The sequence below is a fragment of the Mastigoproctus giganteus genome, chromosome 7 (genome assembly GCF_048544385.1).
Source record: "Mastigoproctus giganteus isolate SK-2022 chromosome 7, ASM4854438v1, whole genome shotgun sequence".
NCBI classification, from domain to species: Eukaryota; Metazoa; Arthropoda; class Arachnida; order Uropygi; family Thelyphonidae; genus Mastigoproctus; species Mastigoproctus giganteus.
Window position 1 is genome coordinate 75,546,233 of NC_143581.1, and position 13,630 is coordinate 75,559,862.

Genomic DNA, 13,630 nt, shown 5'->3' on the forward strand with positions numbered 1-13,630 from the left:
TCTCCTTCACCTTTAAAAGTCCATCTGCTGATATTAAAAGATTATCTAGCTTACTGCCAGAGTTTAATACACCTCTGGCATTCCCCTCCCTGAATAAATCCTCATGTGTGAATGTAGCTGCAAAATATTCATTTAATTTGTTAGCTACCTGAGCAGTGTCATCAACAGTTGAACCATCGATATCGTTTGTTTGTTTGTTTGTTATTTGGTTTTTAGGAACATTAGCAACTAAGGTCATATTGCTCCGGGATATGCGGTGGTCATTCCCTGACCTTTCCACATCCTCCGTATTTGGTGGTGACGGGCTCGAACCCCGGTCTAATCAAGAAGCATGTGCTATGCACCGCTGCTCCTTCCCACCTGGCTACGGAGGCGCCTCCATCGATATCATCAACAGCTGATCCATCATTATTTGTTATGCAACAAGCAAAATGTACAAAGTAATTATATTCAGTCATAAAGGACTATTTCACAAATAGAACTGTTACTGTCAAGTCTTCCTATGCAACAATTAGATGGAATGTAGTAAGAGGTGCCCTCAGGTATATGTCTTTAGACCACTTCTGTGGAACCCGATGCTCAATGAATGGCTAAAATGAAACTATAATAATATCTTGATGGTAGCTTATGCCAATAACCTGGTTCTTTTAGTGGAAGGTGTTTTGCAAGCACAATTGGAAGAACATTCAAACTCGATTCTGTCAAACTACATCAATGGTGAAACTGCATGGACTGATGTTGTCCACAATAAAAAGTAAAACTTGTAATTGAAAGGACACTCCTGTCAGTGACTCGGAATCCAGTGTTTCTTTAGGTGGAGCTCATCTCCAGTCTGTGAAAAGGATAAAATACTTAAGGAGCCTAATTGATAGGCAGCTATACTTCTGTTCCCATGTTATTTACATAGTGGATAAGATCCAGAAATTTGTTGGAATGATTGCATGGATAACAAGGAAGGACTGGGGAATAAAAGGAAGAACACTGAATTTGTTCTATGACTTCATCTTCTTGCCAACTGTTAATTATGGTGTACATGTATGGTTAGACTGTGGGTTGTAAAAGGTGAATGTCAGGAAACTGTCTGCAATACAGTGTGCAATGTTACTGAAGCTAAGTGCGGCCTGCAGAACTGTTTCAAATGATGCATTGCAAGTTGTGATCAGTCATCTACATATAGTTTTCAATCCTGGATGTAAACAGCTTCTGGTAGGAAAGAGACAGATTTCAAATCTTTCCATGAGTTTGCCATCCAGTATTTTGAAGATGGTTAATCTTGTTACAAAGAGAGAAACAAGAAAAATTAATTGCTGCATCATACAATGAGGTCTTGTGGCTGACTGGAAAACAACTAGGTTGGCTGATCGTTAGAAAGGATTTCAATATTTCTACAAGGCAGGTGCGGAATGTACAGTACCATTCTACGTACATGTGAGTTTACCCTGTGTGTGCAATGACACCCAAATCATTTCAGAGAGAGAGAGATATCTTGGAGGGTTCTTATGCAGATGGACTTTGGATCCACCTTTGCCTTCTTTGTTGTTTCCTTCTTTGAATGGATAGACTTCATTCATTCTCTGTATAATGCTATGAATTGCATCTGTAATACTGTATGTATGGTACTGTAAATATATAGTGAGATGGCTCAAATTTGGAAGGGACCACCTGGTAAAAAAAAAATATATATATATATATATATATATATACTTTAACTTTTATACTCTGTTCTGATGAGCAATCTGCAGATACAGACTGCATAGTTTATCAGCCAGAATATTGCTCCATCTGCAGTAGTACATTCTTCTACTGAATAAATCCATTGCAAAGACTTGAAATACCTCAAATTTTTCCCTAGTCCCAACCAATGTTCCCCTCACAACCTGAAGTCAAAAAATGGAAATTCTGCAATCCTTTCACCAGGCCTAATCTGAGATTATCACACTCCTGGCAGTTATAAAAACATATTGCCAATCCTCTGTCATTCCATACTTACATTGTGTCTGTTGGCATATCCCTAACTCATTCAATTTACTGAATATGGAACTGTGATCTGTTCATAAAAATATTGATAAACTCTGCAGTCTTTATCTGCAGCTTGCTCACCAGAATGGAGTTTCAATTTGAATTAACAGAGCAAACATAAGATGTGTGGTACCATTCTGATTATTGATGGAAGCATGCTCTGCACAAATCAGCATCAATCAGCTTATCTTGGTGCTAATGAATATACCTATTCGTAGTTTTTCATTATATTGTGCATTTCAGGTTAATGCACTGACAGGGCAACTTTATTATGTAATCATGCACCTGAAGGTTAGACTATGTTTATACTTTATCATATTTTCTTGAAGTGCAACTGCATGGGTTAAAAATGGCAGCTAATGACAGACGTGTATCTAATTTTTAAGTCACATCTCATGTGAAAGCATATAGTGACTGGAGACGAAAACACAGCTTTTCTCTCTTATTGCATCTCAATATGATATAATGACAACTCTGAGGAACTCATTCTAATTCTTCCATGTGCAAGAGGAATGACTGGAATATTGGTTCTTCAAGCTACAACTGATCTACAGGAACTAGTTATGATGCAGTGGCTCAAGCTATTTCTTCCTTCTTCTCTGTGATACCAACTATTGATCTCAGTGCATCTTCTTGTGATGCAATTACTGGAATGCAACTAATAAATTTGCATCTTCTTGTGATGTAATGATGTGACTAGTGAACTTGCATGTTCTTGTAATGCAATGACTCGTTTATATTTTGTCATGAGCTGGTGAACTTTGTGTCCATTGTATGATAGTGCAAATTGTACAGCTTTCTTTGTGCTATTCTATGTATGGTAATACATAGAATATAATACATAATTAGGTAGTGTGGTTACCAGTTTCTGGCAGGGACTGCCTGGTACAATAAATGAAAAAAAATGCTTAAATCTTTAAATCTGCCAATCTTACTTATAACAATTTTTTTCAGTCAAAATAGGAAAATTAAAATAAAACATATATATTAGATAGTATAATTTTTGATCTTATGAAATTTTAAATGAGCATGACTAACAATGCTGTCAGTTGGCCAGGCAGCAATTCAAATGGTTTCTTTGTCTCGCAGTCTTTGATGTTTACTTGAAATCCAAACGGCTTCACAACTACAAAATAAAACAAAACACAATACAACAATGCATATGGAAAGCCATCATTATTATTATTTCCTAATTTGAGTCATGTCACCAACAGCAGTATAAACCACCAAAGAAGTAAATTAAAATATGCATATCACAATAAAATACAACATAAATCCGAATTATATAAGGTGCACGTAATTTATAAGGTATAATTTACTGGTTCCAGGCAAGCCAATGGAGCTCTTACACACCCCATTTTCAAAGTCTCTGCAGATGGTCAGTGCAGTATAATGTACACTGTCGTGCTGAAACAGACAAGGCCTTGCTCATAATGCTGCCACAGTGTAGAAAGAGTGGAACTTGCCAGAACATCAGTCTATCCCACGACCAGTGATCCCAGCAGTAGTGAAACTACAAATTTTGCTCCCCCCCCCAACAAAATTCAATAATAAGCCACTTATCTCATGCTCTTTAACAATCTTGCTAAACCAACCACCCGGTCTCATGACATTTCAGATCTCCCATTGTGGTAGACCTGGACACAGTAGACAGTGTGTCCAGGTCTACCTGGACGCTTGACAGTTTGTCAAGCAGTTCCTGCAGTTCCCCACAAATCTGCATTGAGTACTCTGTGATGTATGCACAACATTTCAAAGCCAGTTGGTGTGGATTATGTATGAGTAGTGTGTTGTTCAACTGGCCTGAGACTGAGAGGTGCGATCACCATGGAAAGAGCCTTTCAGCATCTGTCCACCAGCACGAGGAACCGGGCCAGGAAGGCAGAAGAGATACCTGATGGGCTCTCTCCCCACCTGCAGAGAAGGAGAGGAGAGAGGCCAAGTTAGAGGAATGGAGTGAGTTGGACAGGAGAGGTAAGAAAAGGGAAGGAAGCAAGACTAGGCAGAGTGGAAGGCTACCCCCCCAGGCGAGTTGGAGCAGGAAAAGTGCAAGACACATAGGTGGAGGTCCCTATAGAAGGAATAGAAGTTAGGGAAGAAGAGAAAGTGCTAAAGTGTGGTAAAAGACTGCCTTGAAGGACAACTGCATTGTGAGTTGCAGTGCATGTAGAACTGTCGACAAATGAAGAATGTTGTTTTAACTAAGCAACTGTCAGAGATAAGTGGAGACAGTAGGAGATCACCAAGATGGCATACTACTGGGAGGTGAAGGGTGGAGTTGAACATTTTATGGAGCAGGAGGTAACTTTGTAGATTGGGTGTCCACCTGATGAAGCAGCAAGTCTTCCGGAAGGAAGTGTATAAGCAGAAAGAATCCTGCCCGGGAAGGATCCCGGGCCTGCAGAAGGCCAAATGGCCAGGTGATCCCATGCCTGTCAGTTGAACAGCATCTGCAGAACCCCTTCGATGAGAATGAGTCATTGAGGGTGGTTAAAATTCAGCCTGGGGAAGTGTCCCCAGCCAGCAGAAGAGCCCAAAAGTATCTAATCTCACGGTGGTGGAGAACTGGCATCAGCAAAAGAGCTTCAAGGAGAAGAGGTGAAGGCAGGAATCCCACCTAAGAAAGATCCTTGGTTGCACAAGTGGTTTATCCCCCACAGGGAGGCGCCTCCGTAGCCAGGTGGGCAGGAGCAGCAGTGCGTAGCACACACTTCTTGATTAGACCAGGGTTCGAGCCCATGCCCACCAAATATGGAGGATGCGGAAAGGTCAGGGAATGACCACCGCATATCCCCGGAGCAATATGGCCTTAGTTGCTAATGAATGCTCCTAAAAACCAAAAAACAACAACAACATCCCCCACAGAGAGAAGTGTCGATGTCTGCAAGGATCTCCAGTGGGAGTTTGTCAAGAGAAGTTGAGTATTACCTGGTGAAGTCTCCTTGGAGCATTGAAGGAGATGAAGCCAGGGTGGATGGATAGGGCAAAGCTAGAGATGGCTCTCGAGTAGTCGCATAGTAGAGACCGGTGATGTAACTGCAGTGGTGGATCCTGTGGAGCACAGAATCATTACTGGAGTTGGTATATCTGTATGGTTGACAAGTTACTTAATTCCTGCTGTGACTGGCAGTGAGGGGCTAGATAACAGAATGAACTGTGGTAGTTATAGATGTGTACCAGTTGGAGGTTGTGAGTGATAGCAGCATGTGTTGAAGACAGCGGTTGTATAGGTTAAGAATGCTTTATTGGTTCCAATATCCTAGCCTCTGGATGGATTACTGGTGTATTGAGGATCAGAAGAAGAAACTGGTTGCAGAGATCCAGGTAGATCGAACAGAAGTGCATCGTGTGGTTCCAGTCCTCTGGCTCTCCACAGATGCAAAAAGCATCGTTCCCCAGACCAACGTCAAGAAGATGCTTTTTAAATGATTCATGGCCAGTCAAAAGGAAGGATGTGTAAACATGAGGATAGAACCAGTTGGAAAGTCATTTGTTGGGGAAGGTAACGTCCAGAAAGAAGAGTTTAAGTAATTTCACCTGTTGATGAGCTATTCCATCGTGTCTGCTATAGGGAAATCAGTTCAGTCCACACACAAGCCATCTCATGTTTGATGTTAGTGTTAGTGTCTGTACATGTTTTAATGGTGAGTATTTCAACCTGTTTATTCCAGATAGAGGTAGGCATCCAGTAAGAACTTGCAGTGGGGCAGTTGAAGCAGTCCAGCACATGAATCATTTGCAGCATCATAAGCCACTGGACCCAAGGATCAGACGTAGTCTTTCTATCATCATCCTGTTATGCCACACCACAGCGTCATATGTGATTATGGGAATAAATACTATGGTGTAAAGAAGATGAAAAATCCGGCCTTCGAGGCCCCATTCTTTGCGGGTGAAGTGTGTCAGATATAGTGATATAAGCTTTAATTTTATCTTTGATGGAACATAGGTAGGGAATGAACGTTCCTCAATCATCCAGTGTAATACCCAGATATTTGAGAGAGATTTGATTTTTGAGTGATTGCCCTTCATAACGGATGGTGAGAGGTCTTCTCACATCCAACTTACCTTTCAGTAGAAGGTTTTGCTCTTTTCAGTAGAGACTGAAAGTTTGTTGTTCTCAGCCTACTTGGATAAGGCAGACAGTACTGCACTAGTTTATATTATGGACCCTAGTTTATATTATAGCTCTCATAGGTCCCTCAATGACGATGACAAGGTCATTGGCATAAGAAGTTTGTGTGACCCTGGGATAGATCCTCAGGAGCCAGTCATCCAGGATCATATTCCACACTGCTGGACCAGGGATGGAACTTTGGGGACAGCCCCTGGTAAATATCCAGGTGATGGAATGAAACTTCATTTTGATGGTGACATTTCAGTTAGAGACGCAGCTCTTGAGGCAGTTGAACAGATTCTGGGAGCAGTCAGTGGCCCTAACCTTCTATAGGATGGCCAGCTACCAAATTGTGTCAAAGGCTCCCTTAAAATCTATAAAAATTGCTAAGACATAGGGGTCCTTAGAATCTTTCACAAAATTCAGAATCATGATTAGAGTGTCAGTCATGAAACAACCCAGCCTGAACCCAAACTGGATAGGAGTTGCCAAGTCTCTCAAACACTTTACCCGGTATTGGTAAAAGTGCTAGAGGACAATAGGCTGATATCTGGGCAGTGGGATCCTTTGGTTGAAGTCTTAGGCTTACAAGTTTCCAGATGGAAATGCACCATTTTTCATCTCTCTCTCTCTCTCACTCACACTCTCACTCACTCACACACACACACACACACACACACACACACACACACACACACACACACACACACACACACACACACACACACACACACACACACACACACACACACAATTTCATCTGAGAGTGGGCCAGTAAATCAGAATGTTTTATAATGGGGGATTTTAACTTTCCAGATATTGACTGGAACTTGTGGCTTGGTCACTCACACACACACACACTAGCAAGACTTTTGTGGATTTATTGGATGACTGTTTTCTATAGCAACATGTTCGAGGGACAACCAGATGGAGTAATACTCTTGATCTGATTATCGGCAGTGATTATTCATGCATTAAGAATTTCCAGATAAAGGAACCACCGGGTGACAGTGATCACAATGTACTTATGTGGAAATTACTTAAGGATGGAACTACCATCATGGCTAAAGGGAAGGGCTTTTGCTTTCGTAACAATGAATACAGGGGTCTCAGTGGTTTTAAAATTCTGTACAGTGGGATCAACTGATGATGTTACCAACGTTGAATTCTAAATGAGAACCTTCAGGGACTTAATTTTGGAGGCAACTAGGCTTCTCATTTAGGCCTAAATGGGTGTCAGATGAACTAATGAGACTTGTGGCAGAGAAGAAAAATGTATGGGATGCATATAAAGTATCGAGTGACACAGAAGCCTATGACAGATATAAATTAGTCTGTAATCAAGTCACAAAGGAGGTTAGGCAGGCAAAGGAAGATTACGAGAAATCCTTGTCAAAGGATGCAAAGAAAAACAGCAAAGAGTTCTTTACTTATGTAAACTCTAGAAGGAAAGGGATGAATCAGATTGGACCACTTAATATAGATGGCTTGACTATTAGCATTAGCATTAGTAGAGGCATATGATGCAAGAAAGCAAGCTTATGCAGCATCAGCCAAAAAAAAAAAAAAAAAAAAAACACTCCGATTTCACCCCTCCACTCGCTCCAAATGTTTGTCCAGTTCTGCCTTGAATCTATTGATGACCATGCTCAGGTAGCTGATAAACTGAATGAGTATTTTGTATCTACATTCACACATGATGAGTTATTCAATGAGGGGAGTGCCAGATGTTTATCAAACTCTAACAGGAACCTAAGTGATTTTTAATAACTGAGAACAAAGTGGATGAGAAATTGTTGAAGTTAAACATAAAAAAGGCACCTGGGGTGGACAGGATCTATCCATTTATATTAAAGGAGACAGCAAAGGAAGTAAGCAAGTCCTTAGCCATAATTATGAGAGCTTCCTTGGACTCAGAGGAGATCCCCATGGACTGGAGGTGTGCAAATGTATCACCAATTCACAAAAGGTGACACAGGTAACTATAGACTTGTTAGTTTAACTTGTGTTCTGGGGAAAATAATGGAACCACTGGTTAAAGAAGCATTGCAGGATCATCTAGACAAAATTGCAGTAACAGTTAAGACACAGCATGGGTTTGTTAAAGGGAGGTCTTGTCTGACCAATTTGATTGGATACTATGATGTGGTCACAAAGGAACTGAATGCCAAAACTAATTTTGATAATTTTGCACATGGAAGACTGCTGTACAAATTGGAGAGCAATGGTATTAAGGGTAAGTTGCTACAATGGATAAAGGGATAGTTGAGTGAGAGACGACAGAGAGTGATAATCAATGGACACTGCTTTTCATGGACAAATGTTATTAGTGGAGTTCCCCAGTGTTCGGTGTTGGGCCCATTGTTATTTTGTATAGTTATCAATGATATTGACGAAGGTATATCAGGTTTAATGTCCAAGTTTACAGAAGATACAAAGTTTGGCAGGGTTGTTAACAACAGCAAAGACAGTATGCTACTCCATCTAGATCCAGTTGGAGTATGCTACTCCAACTGGATCTAGATAAGTTGGGAAAATGGGCTGAAAAGTGGCAACTGAAGTTTAACATTGACAAATGCAAAGTACTGCATATGTATTGAAATAACTGAAGAGAAATGTACCAACTGTGTGGTAATACACTCAGAGAAGTGGAAAGCGAAAAAGACCTGGGGTTAATTTTGCAGTCAAATATATGAAGTTCGCTGAGCAGTGCAGAAGGGCTGCCAGAGAAGGTCATGGAGTCTTGTCAATGATATATAGGAATTTTGCTAGCAGAAACAGGGAGGTGATTATCCCGTTATACAAGGCAATGGTCAGGCCACACCTAGAGTACTGTGTACAGGTCTGGAGGCCTCATTTTAGGAAGGATGTAGCATTTTTAGAACAAGTACAAAGAAGGGCAACAAGATTGGTGAGGGGAACAAAGGGGTGCTCTTACCAAGAAAGGCTTAAGTTCTGCAAATTGCAGTGCCTTGAGAGTAGGCACCTGCGAGGTGATCTGATTCAGGTGTATACGGCCTTGAATGTTGAGCAAGCTGAATGCTGATGGAATTCTTCCTCTTGCTCAGATTAAGAACCTGAGGGAGCACAGATTCAAATTGAGGAAAGACAGTTTTAGAATAGATATGTGGAAATTTGCCTTTGGCCAATGGGTAGTTGATTAGTGGAACAGACTTCCATCTTTTGTTGTAGAAGTTGATAACCTAAATAAATCTCTCTCTCTCAAGCTGCCTGAGCAAAATCCTATAAAAAATTGTCCACAGAAAACTCATCGGGATCATTGAGTTAGAACATTTAATGAGCCATAGTCAATATGGCTTTCGTAAAAATAGGTCATGTTTAAATCTTATGGTCAAGGCTGAATTTGCCACTCGAAATACCTTTGTTAAATATGAACATGTTGTAATGGTTTCAATAGATATAGAAAAGGCTTTTGACACCATCTGGCAGCATAGCATACTTACTGATCTTTACTCTCTTTGTCTGCAGAGCAACCTTCCTATATTTGTTCAGAACTTCTTACATACTAGATCGTTTCAAGTTCAGTACCAACATGCTCTCTCCACAACATTCATGCAGGAAGAAGGCATTCCACAGGGATCAGTACTGCGTGCCACTCTTTTTGCTCTTAGAATAGATTCCATCAAAAGACAGCTTTCAAATACAGTTGAGACTTACCTTTATGCAGATATTTCCATCTCCTGCCATTCCCAAAATATGAGATCTATTGAACGGCAGCTTCAGATATCACTTAATAACATACAACAGTGTGCCAGCCTCAATGGCTATCGACTCTCGCAGCAGAAAACAGTTGCTATCCATTTTTGTAGGCAATGCCTACTTCATCTGGATCCTGAACTTCAAATTTCTAATGTCTCCATTCTGGTCACTAATAACATCAGATTTCAAGGATTAATCCTTGACAACAAGTTAAATTTTATAGACCATATTAAAAATGTACGTACTTCTTGTTTAAAAAAATTAAACATACTCAGAGCTTTATCCATCCAAATATGGGGTACAGATCGTACCTCTCTGCTTCGGCTGTACAGGGCATTAATCAGATCCTACCCTGATTATGGAGCTCCCATCTATGATTCTGTCAGAACGAGTGCATTATGCTGGCTTGATCCCATTCAACAAAGTGCTTTGAGGACTGCACTTGGTACTTTTAGAATGTCACCCACACATAGTCTCTACATTGATGCTCACGAGCCCCCCACTAACGTTACATAGGAAAACACTGTTACTAAAGTATTCTGTTAAGATACAAAGTTGTGCCTTGCATCCCATTCAGTTATACCTTTTCAATCCACCTTTAGAAAACCTCTACAGAAATAAACCTAACACGATTAAACCAGCTGGTCTACGCCTTCTTGAACTGTCGCAGGTTTGGGATGTTTCCATCCATTCCATACAACAGATAGCAACTTACTCTCAACCACCATGAGCTCTTCCTCCTGTACTGACCTGTGACATTTACGTCTGTCAATGGGTAAAGAATATTTTAAAAGCATCAAATGTCAGACAACTTCATGCAGCTCACATTCAAAGATATATTGATTTTTCCCCAATTAATACAGATGGCTTTAAATCTAATGCAAACGGAGCAGCAGCAGCAGCAGCAGCAGTGTTTTCAAATATCATTATTTCAGCAACCCTTCCATCTGAATTCAGTATCTTCTCAGCTGAATTATATGCAATCAAGCTAGCTTTAGAAATTCTGTGTTCTGACTGTTCTTAAAAATCTGTTATTTACACTGATTCCCTCAGCTCAATCATGGCACTATCTTATTCTTCAGATAAAGTTCACAGGGTGAACTTTATCTGAAGATAAAATTAGAAGCTTATTGTTACAAATTTAAAAACACCATAAACTGGTCACCTTCTGCTGGATTCCAGCACATTCTGCTATTTTGGGCAATGAACTGGTTGATAAAGCTGCAAAAAATCCAACTAGCAAGGTTGAAGTTCGGTCTTTATAGTAGGGGCAGTCAATCAGAATATGTTTCACAGTCAGATTTATAAAACAATGTGGAAACGGCGGTGGATCATCTCCTGTGAGTAAATGGAGGTGGATCAGATAGGTATGATATATTCTTGCTCTTGAAAGGATTACTTCTTCTTGTCTTGATGTATGGACACCGGAGCGCCAAATTTTCGGATCCTGTTTAAACTGAAAAAGTTTATTATTAGTCTGCAAGTGCCAGAGTGCTGTCCATTCTGACAGGCATGCATTCAGAATGGTTATTGCATGGTCTGATGCCAGAACAAGGATATTGGTTAAATCTACTGAACTTATTTTTAAGTGGTTATCTTCTTAGGAATAACAAATTTGAAATAATGTGTAGCTTGCAGTTATATTGTATATGAATGTTTGAAAATGGTTTGGAGTCTGATAAAAATATTATAGGCCTGTGATAGATCCTTATCACACTACCTACTCCTTGTGCGGAGTTGGAAGAAATCCCAGGTGCTTTTGACACAAACACACCTATTCCTTGCTGAACCACTGCACAAAAAAGGCCCGTCAATAAAATCTTGGACATTGAAAACAGCATCAATCACACCACCCTCCGAGAAGAAATCTACCACCGAAACCTGCAGCAGTACTTCCCAGATGGAAAGCCAGAGGAACTCATCACACCAAAATACCAGACCAAATCCAGGACTGGGAATGCCGCAAACTGGGTTGTGGAGCTTGCGCCGCAAGACTGGCAGGCACTCACTCATCATACAAGAGTTTATATAAATTGGGGCTCGCACCATTTTAGGGAACACGTGGCTGTCACCAAGTGTTTCAAGTGTTGCCGCTTCGGCCACACAACGCCCATATGTACACAGGTGGAGCAGACCTGCAGCCACTGTGCGACAAAGGATCATAGCTATGATCCATGTCCTAATAAAACCAGTGACCCAATCTGTGCAAACTGCCAAGGCCTAAAATTACCACACATTCACTCAATCCATGACAACAAATGCCCTGTATATGTTAAGGCAAAGAGCACACAGCAACAAAGAACTGAATATGTGGACTATGACTAGACACTATAATAACACCAGGCTTAAATTTTTCCCAATTAACACACAGCGAGCTAAGGCAGTAGCTGGCCAAATCAGACAGAAGATCGAAGAAGAAAATATACCGTATTTCTCCATGTATAAGACGTACCTTAATTTTTGGGCCTGAAATTTGAAAAAAAATGTATTACATAAAGTTATTGAACTCAAGTTTTATTCATCATAAAATTCATACAACTCGTCACTGTCAAAACTCCCATCCATTAGCTTGTCCTCATCTGTGATGAATCACTGTCTTCATATATTGCCTCGTCCTCAGTTCCATCTATGGCATTTGAAATGCCACACTTCTTAAATGACTTGACAACGATCTCAATCTTGATATTATCCCAGGATCTTTTCACCCAGGTACAAACTTCTCCTATAGTTGGTTTCTTCACTCTTCCTGCTGGTATCAAATTGTCTCCAGAAGACTTCATCCATTGGTTCCATTCATCTCTCATGTCAGCTTTGAAGGGTTTGTTAATCCTGACATCAAGTGGTTGGAGCTGGGATGTCAAGGTATGACGGCAAGTTTTGTTTTTTGCTCTGCAGCAATCTTCTTTGTATTTTTTGTTATATGTGCCCTGAACTGATCAAGCACCAATAGGGCAGGTTTGCGTAAGCGCAGGTTTGTGCATGGTCTCCTGCTCCAAACTTTCTCAAACCAGATCTTCATCCCATCCTGATCCATCCAACCCTTGTCATGAACATGGACAATCACTCCTCGAGGAATATCTTCTTTTGTGTTTGAAAATCAGCATAGGAGGCAGCTTGGTTCCGTCGGCACAACAAGCTAGAACAACTGTATAATGGCTCTTTCCAGGTCCACTTGTCTTCACAGTTACAGTTTTCACCCCCTTCTTATTAACAGTTCTGTTACTTGGGACATCAAATTGAAGGGGGGCTTTGTCCACATTTGCAATCTGTCCCAACTCAAACTGATGTGTCTTCCGACATTGAATGACAAAATGATGAAATTCAAGGACCTTCTGCTCATTCAGGCATCTTTTGGGCAAGTCTGGTGCATGTACACATGCTTAGTCCATTCCGTTTCATGAACTTGAAGCACCAATTGTGTCCTCCTTTGAAATCAGTAACTTCTTTTTCATCAGCAATTCTTCTTGCCTCATGCTGAACCATCTTTGTGGACACAGGAATTCCAAATCCCCTTTGCTCCTCAATCTATATCTTCAATTCCCTCTCTAAATTAGACCATTTTGCTGACTTGCCTCTAATGGCCTTCTTCTGCCATGGCATTTTCAATAGGGTTTCTTCTTCCCGTAGCCAGTCTCGGATTGTTTTCTCAGTTGGAGGAGGACCAAACTTACGTTCAGCAGCACGATTTCCATTCACTTTTGCAAATTGGATCACTTTTAACTTGAATTCAACACTGTACGAAAATCTTTTTCTGAGCCATTTCTGGGCAGAACG

The 13,630-nt window shown here is 40.6% G+C and overlaps 1 protein-coding gene across 1 annotated transcript in view; it reads right to left on the reverse strand.

The window, feature by feature from the left end:
• LOC150083005 (nose resistant to fluoxetine protein 6-like) overlaps positions 1 to 13,630 on the reverse strand; it is a 167,613-nt gene that overhangs the window by 149,512 nt on the left and 4,471 nt on the right. Inside the window, exon 2 of the mRNA XM_090378350.1 lies at positions 3,058 to 3,145. Within this exon, the coding sequence (XP_090234476.1) occupies positions 3,058 to 3,145 (88 nt within the window). The remainder of the gene's footprint in view (positions 1 to 3,057; positions 3,146 to 13,630) is intronic.